The 15,420-nt window shown below is 49.6% G+C and overlaps 5 protein-coding genes; 2 read left to right on the top strand and 3 right to left on the bottom strand.

Moving 5' to 3' along the window:
• Positions 1-1,212: 1,212 nt before the first annotated feature.
• CHC_T00004743001 (hypothetical protein) lies at positions 1,213-3,248 on the bottom strand. XM_005716260.1 is given in 2 exon segments: positions 1,213-1,430; positions 1,431-3,248. 1 exon segment carries the CDS (start codon positions 3,246-3,248, stop codon positions 1,431-1,433), a length of 1,818 nt encoding a protein of 605 aa, XP_005716317.1. The 3' UTR covers positions 1,213-1,430.
• A 595-nt stretch (positions 3,249-3,843) lies between these two features.
• CHC_T00004742001 (hypothetical protein) lies at positions 3,844-4,008 on the top strand. Its single transcript, XM_005716259.1, has one exon. The coding sequence runs from the start codon at positions 3,844-3,846 to the stop codon at positions 4,006-4,008; it is 165 nt and encodes a 54-aa protein (XP_005716316.1).
• Positions 4,009-4,025: 17 nt separating this feature from the next.
• CHC_T00004741001 (hypothetical protein) lies at positions 4,026-5,192 on the bottom strand. The gene has a single exon (XM_005716258.1). The coding sequence runs from the start codon at positions 5,190-5,192 to the stop codon at positions 4,026-4,028; it is 1,167 nt and encodes a 388-aa protein (XP_005716315.1).
• A 336-nt stretch (positions 5,193-5,528) lies between these two features.
• Positions 5,529-9,135, top strand: CHC_T00004740001 (hypothetical protein). XM_005716257.1 is given in 2 exon segments: positions 5,529-8,624; positions 8,625-9,135. The coding sequence occupies 1 exon segment, from the start codon at positions 5,529-5,531 to the stop codon at positions 8,622-8,624; it is 3,096 nt and encodes a 1,031-aa protein (XP_005716314.1). The 3' UTR covers positions 8,625-9,135.
• Positions 9,136-9,574: 439 nt separating this feature from the next.
• On the bottom strand, positions 9,575-11,572 carry CHC_T00004739001 (hypothetical protein). Its single transcript, XM_005716256.1, has one exon. The coding sequence runs from the start codon at positions 11,570-11,572 to the stop codon at positions 9,575-9,577; it is 1,998 nt and encodes a 665-aa protein (XP_005716313.1).
• Between the last annotated feature and the right edge of the window lie 3,848 nt (positions 11,573-15,420).

Below are 15,420 nucleotides of genomic sequence, written 5' to 3'. Positions count from 1 at the left end.
CTTGAGATCCGTCAGTCTGAGACGCACACCCGCAAACACAGCATTTTCCAGCGATTGTGACTCGTAATTGGCACAGACGTGAGACGCCACATCTTCCATGACATCCTGATATAACCAGTTCCGGATGACTAACGTGTTCAGGCATGGAAATTGTTGCAACATTTGAAGCAACTGGCGGTAGGTAGGCGGAGCCTTCCTTTCGCCTTTTTCGCCGACGTACATTCTGCCGAGGTCGACGCGGGAAATCCGAGCGATGAGTGCCTTCCCCACGCGACGCCATTGGGTGCAGACACCCAAAGCCGCGGCAACAGCTGCAGGGCCGGCGCGGACAAGAAGCTTGGCGAGGACGTCGTCAGGAAGAGGGGGGAGCCGAACAGGTTGTGTTCCTGCAGGTAATGGGCCGGAGGAGGTTGTAGAGAGGTTGCATCGCTGTTGCAAGAGAGCCGGCGTTGCAGACTGTACGAGCACTGGACCGGACACTTGGGCAGCGCCGCGTGCAGATGCCGGGTGGGAACCAGGGACAGAAGGGTTGTGGATAGCTCCCTTTGCTGCATCTAAGATGACTATCTTGGAGCTTGCGTGGCGCCGTTCTGCTTTGGGAAGGCGTTGGACCTTAGACCGCCGATTGTTTGGCATGGTGGTGATAGGTTTCGGTCTGGAGGAGAAGACGACAGGGAGAGTGATGGTTATGTGCCAGTCCGCTTTGGAACTTCTCAATGCAAGAACACGTGGCGCTGCAAGGTTGGCTGTTACCCCTTGGAGACCGAATAATCTGAATGGCCACAGATACCGTAGGAACAATATGGTTCGCCTGCCTTGCTGGTCTGGGCCGCCCAATCAGCGCAAATTACCGCAGCGAAACGTTTGCAGACGCTTCACTGAAATGTTTCTGTTGTCTGAGAATACCCTTCGAAGGGTAGTACTGCCCTTCGAAATTGTGCTCTCATCCGCGAGAACATGAAAACTCAACAGAGGTCGTTCAAAGCAGGCGTCCTCTTCCGAGGAGCAGGAACTCGTAAAATCAGATGCTTGCGTTTGAGTTGTCTGTATGTCAATAGGTCGGCCGACTGTGGCTTTGCAAACCTGCAAAATAGCGTTCACAATGTCGCAGAATTGATCACACTATCTCTCGAGTTTTGGGATATTGGAGCCAACCTCTTGAGTTAGCGACACGACCAATCTCAACGCAGTCGTATTTGGCGACACTCCAGCTCCGTACATAATACTTTCATTTATCCCTATTATCTATGTCACACGGGACTTAACGGAGTCACAAAAGAAACTTCAAGCGCCACTCGAGGCAGGACTTATCGGACAAAATAAAAATCGACGATGACGCAGTACCAGGAGCGTATATAATGGAAGACATTCACAATTGCTTTGAATTAAGACAAAATGCGTTGCTTGATCCCCTTCCCTAACCGCAGTCTTCATCCTTCTAGCCCACCAAAGTCATCTCTGCACTCTACGAGCGTTTCTGCAAACGCCTTCCATGATCGAGCTTGAGCATCATGCTGCCACGCCAGCTCCATAGCAAGATCCTGCAAAGCCTTACAAACGTCATCGTGCATCTCAGTTCTAAGCCGCCTCAACTCGTCCGTCGTGGAGAGGGCCACTGCTTGATAGTGCCGCCGCACATTCGCAAGACGTCGTGAGGCTGCGCCCACTTTGTTGACGAGTTCTTCCATCCCTTCACCACTCGACAGAGCCGCATTCGGAGCCGTCTCCCACATGCTCCCAGCTCGGCTCTCTAAATGATCGCGCAGCTTAGTGTACACAGATAGAGCGTGTTCGTACGCATCTCGCTCTTCCCTACGAGTGTTCATGATACGCTGAGCCCCCTTGGCTCGTTCTTCGTAATCCCGAAATATATCGCTCACACCGCGTGCAGCTAGAACTGCCGAACTAGGTTCTCCAAGCGGTCGTACGCTTGAGCTTCCGGATACTCTCTTTCTTAGATCACTCAAACCTTCTTCCAAATGGTCGCCCTGCTGATCCGTCCACCCGTCGCTGAAAGGTGGTATCTCGAGCTGAATCGTTTGGAGGTAAGCTCCTAACTTCCCACCTTCTCTCTCGCCTAATTCGCGGATCGCGCTTTGCATGGTGCTCATTCCTCGCATTTCTTGTGTTCGGTTCGTGGACACTTTCTGGACAGCATTTCGAACTGTTGACAGCGACGTCCCTAAGTTTTGTACATAGCTATGCAGCCGTTCCAATCGCGCCTCCGCAGAATCTTCTTTTTTTTTTGAATCAGAGGGTGAGTCACGATTGAGAAACCAAACAAGACCTTTGTTTACCCTTCGTCCGGCCTGCCACAGAAATTTTTCTCCCCAAAAACCGAGGTTGCCAAATGTGTTCGTGTCAGACTTGTCTCGCACGCCCCCAAAAAGCGCAGTAGTCACCGAATTTTCATGACTGATTGGTTCCAGTCTAATCTTCCGCCATGCATCCTCTCCAGTCGCACCCAGAAACGCTAACACTTCGTCCCCTGTCGACAGCACAGGATGATTTGCAACCCGTCGCAGAAACTTTTCTAGTCCTCGGAGCCTCTCTGTGTCGTACGTATAACCATACCTGAGCCGACCCGCCAATGCCATTGGTGGCAAGGAAGGCACAATGACACCTTGATATCTATGTCGGAGACGTTCTTCCAGCCACGAAAAATCTGCCAACGAACGTTTAACCTGATAGTAGTCTTGTTTCTGGGAAGGGCTCTCTGGAAGAGATGGTCCAGGTTTCCGCGAGGAACCCAGTGACCAATTTTGCCGTGATCGCACTTCATAAACACCAGCGGCAGCTCCCTTCTCTGCAGACGAAGGTTTCAATGTTACATCTGACCGCTCGACAAGGCCCGCCGCGAATAGAGGACTGTCGCAACCATCTAACTGGGGATCTCCAAAGCCTGCCAATACTTCGTGAATATCCGTTGCGAAAGCCTTCCCTGCTGGCGGTGCCTCTGGAGCTTGCGCATATTCAGCTACCGCAGATATTAACGGATTATGTTGTGTGGTGGAGCTCAACAGACAACGCACTTCTTCATGAAACACACGCCTATCTGCAGAACTTCCCGGAAGGGCCTCCGGTTTTGCCGCCTTTCCCACTCGATTTGAGTAAAGGGTAAGAGGATCAACCTTAGCGGATTCATCCTTAATAGCTCGAGGACGTGGGCGACGAGGTACCTTGACGGCGTCGGGCAGAGCGTTCAGTGGGTCTCGACGCAATGGGTGCTCACTTTCACCCAACTCCATCGTTGGGATTCAGTGGCGGATTGCTGGGCGCGCACGGCATTTCATGTAGAGAACTACGGCGGTTGGCTTAACCCACCGGGCGCAGATGGATACTTTCGGCTCAACTAGCGAGAGAACAACAAGATAGGAGAGGGCTATCGTGATTTTGAAGCTAGGCGAAAGTGTAAGACGTGGACCGTGCTGCGGAACTGTACGTACAGTACTGGGCGCGGGTACTGGGGTAGAAAAATTACTGACCTGAATTTTTAGGATTTTTTGTTGAACAGAATTTGACCACGAAGCAGCAGCGAACAAATGGAAATGTGGAAGCAACCTGTTTATTCTGTATTGGCTCCATTACAGACGAAAGGGATATGTGCACTGTCACTGCGGTACTACAGTATATGAAGTACCGCTGCTTGCTTTGCATATTACCGACTCTTGGTCCGCATGAAGCAGGACAGAGCAGCTCTAGAGGGAACGTTTCATATCTCTTGCTTTACAAAAGCAAAGTAAACATACCGCACAGGCACTCTATATGAACGCTGTTCCAATCGTCTTGTACAATTCCATTGCTGAGTATCGCGCCAGTTTATGTTTTTAAACATTTTTCTGGATGGACCTGTTTGCAAACTGTATACATATAATTCGACGGTATCAATTATGCGCGTCTACATTCCTGGCGTTCATTCTGGAGGCGACAGAAAGAATTGAGGGCCGTTTCTCTGTCATTCATCCCCCGTTGGAAGAAGACATCCTGAAGCTTTGCTCGAACTTGTAAAAAATATCTGGTTGTCTCTAAGATTCACCTTTAGTGCTTCTAAACCTGCGCATGGCCTTTCTCCTCGCACGCTTTCTTTCATTGCTTTTCAAGTTCTTTTGGATCTCAGAGATGTGGGACTTTCTTTTTGTGTTTTTCTTTCGCTTTTTTCTCCGAGGTTGAGGTATCTTTCTTGGCACAGGAATATCCTGTGACGTATCTGCGTCAATCACTGAAAACTGGGCATTGCTCCCATTATCATGAAGGAGTCTTGTGTCTAGACAGATCGAAAAGTTGTTTCGCTCTTTCCCTGTTCTTAGTATCTCTTTTGTAGAAAGCAACTGCATTTGTGCCAAAGTGATATTAGGCTTTGCCTCTCGTCTCTCCAAAATGCTTTGCATTAGTTTTGAAGTGTATGTTATAGATAAGAGTTTCACGCCAGTAGCCTCCATAATTACGCGAAAACGCTCGTCATCCAAGTACCTGCTGTTCTTGACGCATGCCCCTGGTAGCACCAAAAATAAAAGACCATGGGGTCGCAACAGTCTAGAAGCCAGAGAAAGCATCAAGCCGCGACGCCTCGGGCAACCTTCGAAGTTAACGCAGAGGGAAAGGCATATGACATGGTATTTCTCCATGTCATGGTTCAACTTCTGCATGGCAAAGTCAAAAAAGTCTGCTTTGATGACTTGTTTACCCGCCTCGCTGTCTTCCGGGTTCAAATCAATAGATGTCACTTTTAGTGAAATTGTGGTTGCCCTTTTGTTGTCGGCATTGTTTCCCTGTGGTACAATCAGTTCGCTCGGAAACCGATGCGCAATTGCTCCAACATCTAGCAACGAAATAGTCGAATCGCACTCTCCCAAATATCTGTCGGCGTATTGCGGTAATTTCTTCAGCACCCATTGCGAAGAGTCAAAGCCGCCGCCCAGACTCTCACCAGCTCTGGATGCGTTTTGGTACTTTTCTATCCCGATCATGGCTAACTGCGCCTTGAGCACCTGACGCATAGCTTCTTTGCTGGCCTCGTTCGGAAACTGTGGGCTGTTGTCGATGGCAACAAGATTCTTCCGAATCTCATGGTACTTGGCAATGACCTCACTCCGCGAAAGAGATGATATGTCTGGCGGAAACTCTGACGTGAAGAAAGCAGATCGGGGAGCGGACCGCTGCCTTGGACGCCGGCTATTGCCAATTTGTTTCATGAGAAGTCGCTTTGACGATCTTCTCTCTTCACGGCTACCCAACAGGGCTCGCAGAACTACTGTGTCTCTTGACGTTAAAGAGCCATTTAAAATAAACCCGCCGTTATCACGTTCTGAAGAGCTAGTGCTCAGGCGCCAGGAGAAAACGCAAGCCTACGCACAGTAGTCACAGACAGGATCCTAAACTCGAGCCCGCTCCCACCCGTTGAAGTCATGTATTGGGGTGGCGTCTTTATTGCAAAATGCCCGGTTTGACGCTTTGCGCCATGAGCGGAAACTCTGGACACGTATGTCCGATATAGAGGGCGGAATTGGGGCATGTAGACCGCTGACCTTATGACCAGCAATGTTCCTAATTTCAATGGAAATAAGCATTTTATGACTGCTTGCAGCGCTGTTCAAAGCAAAAAACAAACCGCAACGTTCCTGGCAACCGTACCCGGTTTTCGTAAGTCTTCATTACCTTTCGCCTCAGTTTCCTCCCACCCATGGGCTCATTCATCCCTTTCCGTTCTCACCACTCATTTCATCAAACAAACGTGGGGCTACGCGAATGTGCTAACCTTGGTGCTCTGCCTCTTCATCTTCTCCGACATGGAAAATGAACAGTTGCATGAGTTACCTGGAGAAGGACAGCTTTTGCATACCTCAGACAAACGCCACTCTCTATCGCCTTCAAGGAAACCATTTGCCAACCGCGAACGTGACAGGGATTCGGTAGCCCGAGACAAGGAGCGCTTACTTCGCTTTCACAGAGAAGCGAAATCCTTTCTCACAAAGGCTTACTCTAACGATGACGATGTTCTCGTCGAGGATCGCTTCGACCACGTTCCGACTGCAGGGGATTCTGCAGACGATTTTCTCGCGAAACGTCGCATAGAGATGGACAAGATCCGTCTCGAACGTTTCCACGCCCAGGCAGTATCCTTTCTCAACCGCGCGTATAACGATGAGCCGGATACACTTGTAGTCGAAGAAAGCCTCTCTCCGGACCGAACCGCCGCTCTGCAGGACGAGAGAGCTATGCTTCAGAGTTTCCATAAGGAGGCCATGAGTTTCCTAGATGCTGCAGCCGTCAGGGCGCCGGTCACAGAAGGCGAACGTGGCGTACACCAAAAGGGGCGAATTAGTGCAACAGATGAAACCGAACACTCGTCACGAAAGATTGAAAGAGACAAAGCACGACTAGAACAAAACTATCTAGACGTGATGTCGTTCCTCAAAAGGGCAGACGAAAACGGGAAAGAGGCCCTAGTCGAGGAACAGGAACTGGAACCGCACATGCTCGAACGCATGCAATTGCAGAAGTATGCTAAAGATGCCATGTCATTTTTGGATAAAGCCTTCCGAAACGAAGCCAGCGTCATGATCGGTGATGAGGAGGAGACCAGTAGCCCAAGTTCCAAAACAACTGCAGAAGGCACAGGTCAGGACCAAGACATTCTTTTGCACGAGGCCAAATCTCAAGAGAAACGTAAAAGGCCTAGTGCCCAAGTGAGGCATTCTTCTGCATCACGTGACGTCCCTTGGCACGCTGAAGAAGACAGACAAATTGCCGAAGACCGGGCCGCGCTTGAACGCTACGATGAAGAGTTCGGTGACTTTCTTTCCAAGGCATACCTGGACGATTCAACAGTTATTGTGGACGATGGTGACAGCGACACCGCGCCAACAGAACAAAGTGACGGCGTAGACCATATCGTACCGGGAGCAATTTCTGTGAGCTCGCCCAGTCCTCCCCCAGAAGACTTTATTTCGGAATTGCACTTCAGAACTCGAAGTCCTTCTTTGCCAGAGCACAGGCAAGCACAATCACAGGCCTCACCATTCAGCCGACGTTCTCCTCTGCAGGACCCAAATTCCGTCAGCCGAAAGGAAGTGGATGGTGCTGTACAAACAAATTCAAGTTTCGATCCCACGACGGGAGAAATTCGCAGGAAGAGAAGTGTAAATATGCAGTATCCTCGGTTCTCGCCAACTTCTTCGTCGAACAGACCACAACACAAGCCCCCAGACGGGAAACAATCCGGTCTATGGCGTAATAGGCCTGAGAGTGCAATGCGTGATGGCAGAGAGAATTATGATAGAGTTGTCCAATATAACTCGCAGCTAGCAGCAGATGAGGGTGCGGCTGCATCCAAGCCTGACTTGAACCGTAAGGCAGTGCCAACGGAAGGGGTTACGTCTGACTTCCTCAAACAAGAAAGCAATGCAAGTCCAACACCTGAAGGAGCAAGTCCTCTCGTGTATTTCGCGTTGGACGAGGATAACAATCCGCGCCAGGGATGGTCAGAAATGCCCTTGGAAAAGTCTTTTTATAGCCGTCTTCCTCGCGGTTCTACCATTAAGTTGCGCCCTCGGGCGACCGAAAACACGTCAAGCTCCAATCGAAGCGAAAACACTCGGAATGTATCCCACGGTATCAACCAAATCCTCTTGAACGACCTCCGGCGTGTAGAAAAAGAAAGGGATGCTTTGATTTCTGCCCTCGAAGAAATTTTAAACGAGAGAAGCATGCTTGCTCAGCAGTTGTCTGAAATGAGAACAACAGCACTAGGCAAAAGAAGAGGCCGGGGCGCAGGCAGCAACATTGCAGTTGATGGCGGTGAGATTGATCTCGCAGCTGAGTTGCGGGATGCCAATGAAACCATGGCCAAATTGACTGAAGAAATGGAACTGACCCTTAGGGTGTTGGATGCAAGATATCACGAAACGCTTCATCGCGCTGAAAAGGCGGAAGATCGTTGCGCCCACTTACAAGCAGAAGCCTCTCAAGTAGAAAGAGAGCTATCGAGTGAACGGAAGCTTGCGACTAAGACTTTATCTGAGCAAAATCGTCTGCTGTTGTTGGTACGGGAGTTAGAGCAAGAGGCGGCCATCCATAAAGAGGCGGCCGCATCGAAGGACCGTGATCGAGCAGAACTTGCAAGGCTCGAAGCAAGCGTCAGAAAGTTGACTACAGAAAATGCCGACCGAGAAAAACATCTGAAGTGGCAGCTGGGCACTCTGCGATCCAAAGCTGAAGAAGCAGAGAGTGCAGCGGCTCGTGCCGAGCAGGATGCGATCGAGGCTACAGAGGTCGCTAAAATTGCGGTAGAACGTTCTCAAAAGATGTTTGAGTCTGAGCGTAAAGCACGGCAATATGCCGAAGCGGATAAGCAGACTGTTGTAATGGAGTCAAAAGCCTGGGAAAAATTTGCTCGTCAACGAATGGAAATTAACGCCAGCGGGGCAGGCGAAGATGAAGATCTGGAAAGCTCAAGAGCAGCACTGGGATCGGACGGAAGCGCATCCAAACATGGCAGCAAGGAGAATCCGAAGAAGAAGAGAGATGGTGCCAGGGGAAGTAGAGGAGGTGCGGCGGATAGGACGAATAGTCCCTCACTTTTAGAAGAGATGAAGAAGAAGAGTTTGAGCAGATTATTCAGGTAAGCACGGGTCACCGATTGCGATGCCGATGCGTTACGGGCGCAGTTCAAGTCCACTGTAACTGAGAAGATAACGGACGGAGTCGAAAACATACATGGTTTGTTTGAGTGCTCTTCATGGGATCATTTAGTGTGAAGTTATGGCAGAATCTCAGGTTGTGCGAATCGGAGATGGCCTTATGAAAGCAGCCGCTCGAATCAGACGAAGGGCTTTGTCATCATAGCCCCCGGCATGGATATCTCCGGCCTTGTTTGTGCAAGTGTTTAGTGGAATCTTGCGCAATAGACGAAGCTCACCTATGACACCTGCCAAATAGGAGTTTAGGTGGACGATATTACTGCAGTCGAATGTCAGTGTGTGTGTGTGTGTGTGTTGTGTGTGTGTGTGTGTGTGAAGGTTCGAACTGCTCGCATTATTGCCTCGTCAAACAAACACTGTCTTCACTATGTAAGGACCGATGCAGTGAAAGGATTATCATGTAAACTGGATGTAGAGCAAAGCGATAAGAAGATGGTGGACCCCTCAACACTGCCGAAGCCTCATTGCCCATAGTAATATAGTACTTGCGCTTCACTGGTTCTGTAGACACTTTCTCATGTTCTACCAGCCACCGTTCCTGACCGTACACGCATACCAGAACTAAAATGGTCGCGCTGTGGTCATCCACATCTGCCCATGTCTGGAATGGCAAGCGTTTGTGAGATGGTATTCAATCTATACCGCCTGCCGAAGTCTAGGGAGTGGCAGCGGTACGCTCGATTCTACGACAGAGTTCCTTCCCAGCTCTAAAAAGACAATACTTAAACATGCCAGACCAAATCCATGCCTTCGGATGTGCGTGGCTCTCGAGATGGGTCACATGAATAACTACGTTCAATGTGATAATTCAAAATTGTGGAGCCCCCCCTCCCCCCCCCCCCCCCCCCCCCCCCCCCACACACACTTTCTATTGCCTAATTGGCGGGGGCTCCTGCCGCCTTCTTCAACATTTCTCTATATGCCATCGATACCTTGTCCTCATGGGTGTCGGGAGAGACTGCTCCATCCCATTCATCTCTAACCCACAGCAGTTCATCTGGTCGCACGCGAAGAGTTCGTGCTGATTTGTGGCGTCTCCAAATAACTCCTGGTGATGGCTTTCGGGTACTCCGCAAGGGCTTGGTAGGAAGGGTTTCTTCATTTGCTTCATGGCTTCCTTCGTTCGGTTGTTCGAGTTCTGTACCGGCTTCCGTGGATTCTGCCGCTGCGACGGATGTCGTTATTCTTGGTTCGTCCTGAAAAAGCGAAATATCCAGATACTCCTGCACGAAGTTGTCCATGGCTTTCTCCAGCTGGGTCCGTTTCATGGGTGCGTTCAGCAGCAACTTTCTGACCGCTTCTTGTGCGTCATCAAGGTCTTCTATCCGAGTCGTAGTCGAACCATCCCACAACGCCACTCCGCTGATATGAAGCTTCTGTGTTGCTCCGCGATGGCTCAGTGGTGCCGGCTTCACACAAAACAGCACGCCCTTTTCGAGTTGACCGCCGCAAGTACTTTCGTCTCGGGTTTTGCTTCGAGAGAAATACCCAAACGACTCGCTGGAGCCATCCAAATCACCATGAACATGAACTCGAAGCCGCAAAGAATCAAGATTCACAGACAGTGAAGGGCTATACGAGTAAGGCTGCCGTGCTCCCAAAATGTTCAGTGCTGCATGCCTCCCCGTTGCTCTCGCGTGATCTGCACTCCAACGCATCACTCTTGCATACTCTATTGCTCCGGATCCAACGCTGAGAGAGGCACCTGCAGCATAGACATCGCTCGCTACCGTCAACTCTGGGCTCACGAGAAAACCGCCATCCTCCATTCTTGCAGCTGTTACATAAAGTGGAACTGGTGCTGATAGGGTAGGAGCAAATATCACATGATCCGTGCGGAAGTCGACGATCGAAAAAGAGTCAAAAACCGTGCCAATATGAACCTCAGCTTCTAAAGATCGTTCTGGCTCCCCAATGGGTTGACGCGCAATCACGTATCGAACAGCTGCATACGACAAGGATTCGACTCCTCCTTCGCTCGCCCACAGCAGACGTGAGAGAATGTCCTGGGCGATATATTTGGGAAAGTAACGCGACATGAACCCGGGCTCTGCGTAAGAAAAGGTGACATCTGCGCCCCGATTAACAAGCTCGGCGCCTACAGCGGTCGACATCCAACCGCCTCCCACAACTGTCAGGTGTGCCCTTGCTCCTTGCGAACCTTGGGCTTTCTCCAAACCCTGCTTGACTATAGAATCAATGCGATCCCAGTCTGCCTTTGACTGCGCCCCACTTACCAATTTTGCAGCATCACGTGAGACGACTTTGCCAATTGGGGCTTGAGGAACTGAACTGCCAACGGCAATAAGACATCTCTCAAATCCAATCTCCACGCCGTCGTCCAAAACGGCTACCCTTGAAGCTGAGTCAATCTTTTTGACACTTCTCCCAATTAGTATTTCAGGGTTCCGAACAGCGGTAGATATTGACGAAGACAAGGGGACAAAAACACTGCCAATTCCATATAAAATCTTGGAACAAATCCCTTCTCCCGGAAGACTGCTTGCCCCCGTGTGTGGTTCAACAGCTTGACCTCCTTCTTTCCTCCAGTCTTGCGACACCAGTAAGACGTCAGAGGCTACATTTTCGTCAACGAAAACCTTCAATGCTTCCTGTGCTGCTATGCCTCCGCCGCAAATAAGGTATCGATAAAAGGATCTCGTAGGTTTCTTGACCGTACCATCGTATGACGCCCTGTCTTCTGCTAACGCCCACGACCCGCCAACGCAGCCCAGTGCAAGCCCAAAAATCGAAAGACGCAGTCCATGTCTACTATCAACAAAGCGTGCAATGTCCTTTAAACGATGATGCGGATGAGATCGGAGTCGCAGCGAGTCCAGTAGTGCCTGGAAAGGCGAGGCGGTTCTGAACATGGCGTATGATGGTCATGCCTTCTCCAAGTGCTCCCAGAATTTTGCAGGGTGTCAACCACTCTTGGTAGGGTGAGGCCATGCCCGTAGGAAAGGAAAGGCATGCCGAGATAGGACGAAGTTGAAGGCGTTGGCAGTGCCCGCAAAAGAGAACCTCCCCAGTATCCCTGTCGGTACCGTAGTCATACCTAGTAGCCGCGGATGTCTGACTTGCTTAGCAACATGCAAAATTTGTGTTCATGACTGCCACGTGTGCACCTCACAAGCCTGCAAGCTTCCCCCTTTCTCCCGATCAGAAGTCGTGATCGACTCAAACAGCACACCTGTACGCATACTGGATAAAGAATTCTTACTGAAGATACCCATGAGTTTCCATTCGAACGCAAGGCCGTAATGGTAAGATGCCACAACACCTGTCGATGGTACGATAAAAATGGCATAGTTACGAGTTTTGAAATGACTTCAGAGTGCCAACTGAACAAAATGTCTGTCACCTACAGCCATGCTTCTCATCCCTTTCTGGATTTCAGTGAAGCTCAACTTGCTCTTTTCATACCGGACCAGTGATTGAAGGGCTTTCATATAATCTCGTAGGCATGGATTTACATGTCATTCTTGAATTAAGAGGAGGGAAGAGAAGGTAGTACCCTTCAAGCAACTAATTACGGCGAAACTTTTGCTTTAACACTTTGTTAACGACGAATGCAGAACTGGATTTCGATTTCCAAGAACGGCACAAGTCAGCAGCTGTGTTTTGGATAAATGATATCTGGGTTCAATACGATTGTAAAGACTAAGTATCCGCGGACATATGGATAGCTTAAGAACTACATCTCATCTACCAGGGCACTTTAACTATCATAAATTTATAGGGCCATAAAATACTCCAGCACGTCTACAAAGGTTCCATGTACATGGCTCTTCTGTCATTCTTGTGCACTCGTACTAAAATTTTGCGTGACCCGGTTTGGACCCAAGGCGTTTTCTATTTCTTGTATGGGAACTCATACCTCTGCGAGATGCCCCAGAACATCAACGTAACTTCAAAGAAACTGAAGCAGGACGTTTATGGCCCTCTTCAGCTACAGCTAGAAGCACTACAGTAGTCTTCTTTCAAACTTCTTTCAAACTTACTTATTGGACCATAGACGAGGTTCATTTTCAGCGCTGTACGTGCAAGACGTTCGAGGCCCAAGAAAGAGAATATGTAAGGCTTGAAGAAAACACAATTGTCATCTCAATAGTATGTCCAGCTTCTCGCTTTTTTATTGTTGCCATATTGCCATTTATGAAGTAGTCTCGGAGACGGAGAGGCTGAGAAGGACCTGAAAGGCTTTCTGCAATGAGGCATACTCCGTGGTTACCACCCTTCGTCATAGGGTTCTGCGTTGTGTTTGCAAGCTTGCGACCAGTGGATGCAGCTGCGTGGACAATAGACAGTTTCAAAAATAGCGACGGGAGCCCGTTCAGTGCCATTGATGGTCCGACCGTCATCCAACAAGGGCCTGATCTTCGTTACTATGTGGGAGCGAAAGGTGTCGTTCACGCGCTAACAGTTGATAGTGAGTATTATGTCTTGGACATATGTACCAGTCAAGACTTTGGTTGGGATCGAATTGTCCTAGGCATGGCATTCGAGCCTCGAAAGTTCGAAGAGGACGATATCTATTTCTACATTGCAACTTCAACTCTCAACTGGGGGGGTGGAAAGGATGGAAACCCTGAGAATAATCCGGGCGGATGGAAAAACGGAATGGTACAAGTGATGCGTTCGAACACAAACGGGCATTGTCTTTCCGTAACGAAAAACCTTGTGACAGGACTTTCTGTCTCTAACCACGATCACGGAGTTAACGGTATGGTTGTTGGCCTCAACGGGAAACTCTACGTCCTTAACGGAGGCATGACAAATGCTGGGCATAGCGAAAAGGGTGATGGTGATGGAGGCGCGCCTGCGACTCCACTATCAGCGGCGCTGCTCGAAGTAAACTACAACATCGCCGGCTTCAACGGTGATGTGGTATACGACAGTGACGATGGGCGTGTTGCAAACATCATCGGCGACCCGGACGTGAAGTTGTATGCTACAGGACTCATGAATGCGTTCGGGATTGAACTCCATACAAATAAAGAAATGTATATGACAGACAACGGCCCCAACCCGGGGTATGGCAAAGAAAGCACGACATGCTCTACAAATCTTGAAACGCAACCGCACTACCCTGACAAGTTCCTGTTGGTGAAGAAATCTGCGTGGTATGGGCATCCCAATCGGAATCGCGGACGTCAAGACCCCAAGCAGTGCAAGTTCCAACACATAGGTGCTCAAGCAAAGGATCAGGAAGCGGCATTGGAGCAGATTGAATCGTCAACGAACGGAATCACAGAATATTCTGGCAACGTGCAGGGGAGGGAGTTCAAGGGAGCAATGTGCTTCGCACGGATTGGTTTTGGGGAGCCGGGTAACTCGTTTGCGCTATTTCTCAACCGAAAGGGGGATGAGACGACAAGACGAGAGGAGATTATGGACGAAGGTGGGTTGGATATGACGATGGACCGGTACGGCAATCTAGTGGTAACAGACTTTATGAATCGGCAAATCAAGGTGATTCGGGCGGTGCACGCTGAGGAGATTGCGAGTGCCGAAGTTGCTCTGTACACAGTGCATCCTCGACGGGGACCACCGGAAGGCGGGAACAAGCTGTGGTTGACGGGCAAATTTGCATCGCGACAAAACGTTGTTGTTTTTGTTGGGTCACGGATGTGTGTGGATGTGGAGATTGTAAGCGAGGATACGCTTTCTTGTTACGCTCCGCGCGGAAGGGCGCACACGTCGGTGCGTGTGACAGTGGGGGTTAGGAATATGTTCTCGCCGACGTTTGGAAGAGGTGACTATTCGTACATGCGGCGAAAGACGAATGGCGGGCTTGCTCCACATATGCTATGAGCAGAGTGAAGCATTTGCAGAGTGAAAGGATTGACCTAAAGGATGGTAAGGCTTTGTGCTTTTATAAAGGTATGCAAGCTATATGTATACAGTTGGATTAAAGTTGACAGTTTATGGTTTGGGCATATCGGTGTGCCGGACACGTAGGGAGTGATAGGAAGAGGTCCGTATGGCTTGAACGCTGATAACGGAGGCGGGATTTGGTGAGGGCGACAATGAGCTGGTCGAAGTGATAGCGGACTTGGATGTTTAAATCAGGCCTTCTAATCCGATTTCCGTCTCTGGATTAAGTGGTTCAGTGACATAGAATTGTTTGTATGGGTAGGCTACCGATATCCTCATTCATGCTGCAGTAAAAAAACACACTGTTGGATGTCCCTCGATGTGCTGATGCGATGACAATATAGCTTGGACCGGTTTGGGTCACGTTTGTTGACATGTAGCGGTTCGAAACTGAACCGACTACAGGTCAGAGAGTGAAAGAGTTGAAAGTTCGAAAAAGAATTAAAAATCGAAATATTTCAATATTTCATCAAAAGTTTAAAATTGTTCTATAAATTCTGACTGGATTTAATTTGAATCATGGTCAAGCCTCCATAGCTCAGTTGGTTAGAGCATGGTGCTAATAACGCCAGGGTCGCAGGTTCGAGCCCTGCTGGGGGTACGTTTTTTTGACGATTGTGGATCCATCTCTACTCATATGCGCACGTTGAGCATTTTTTATCCTTTGGTTGATTTTTTCCCTACCGAAGAGCTGATGTTGCTGCTCATCCTTGCGAGGTAGCACTAAAGCCTTCTTGGTCACGAATAACCGTCAAAGGCCTGTCACCCTGACCCCCCCCCCCCCCCCCCCTGGGCAGTCGGCGCAAGGAAGCGGTGTGCGGCCTGAAGAAAATTCGGACAG

Source organism: Chondrus crispus, genomic scaffold (genome assembly GCF_000350225.1).
Source record: "Chondrus crispus Stackhouse genomic scaffold, scaffold_246, whole genome shotgun sequence".
NCBI classification, from domain to species: Eukaryota; Rhodophyta; class Florideophyceae; order Gigartinales; family Gigartinaceae; genus Chondrus; species Chondrus crispus.
This window is presented reverse-complemented; position numbering and strand designations above follow the sequence as displayed.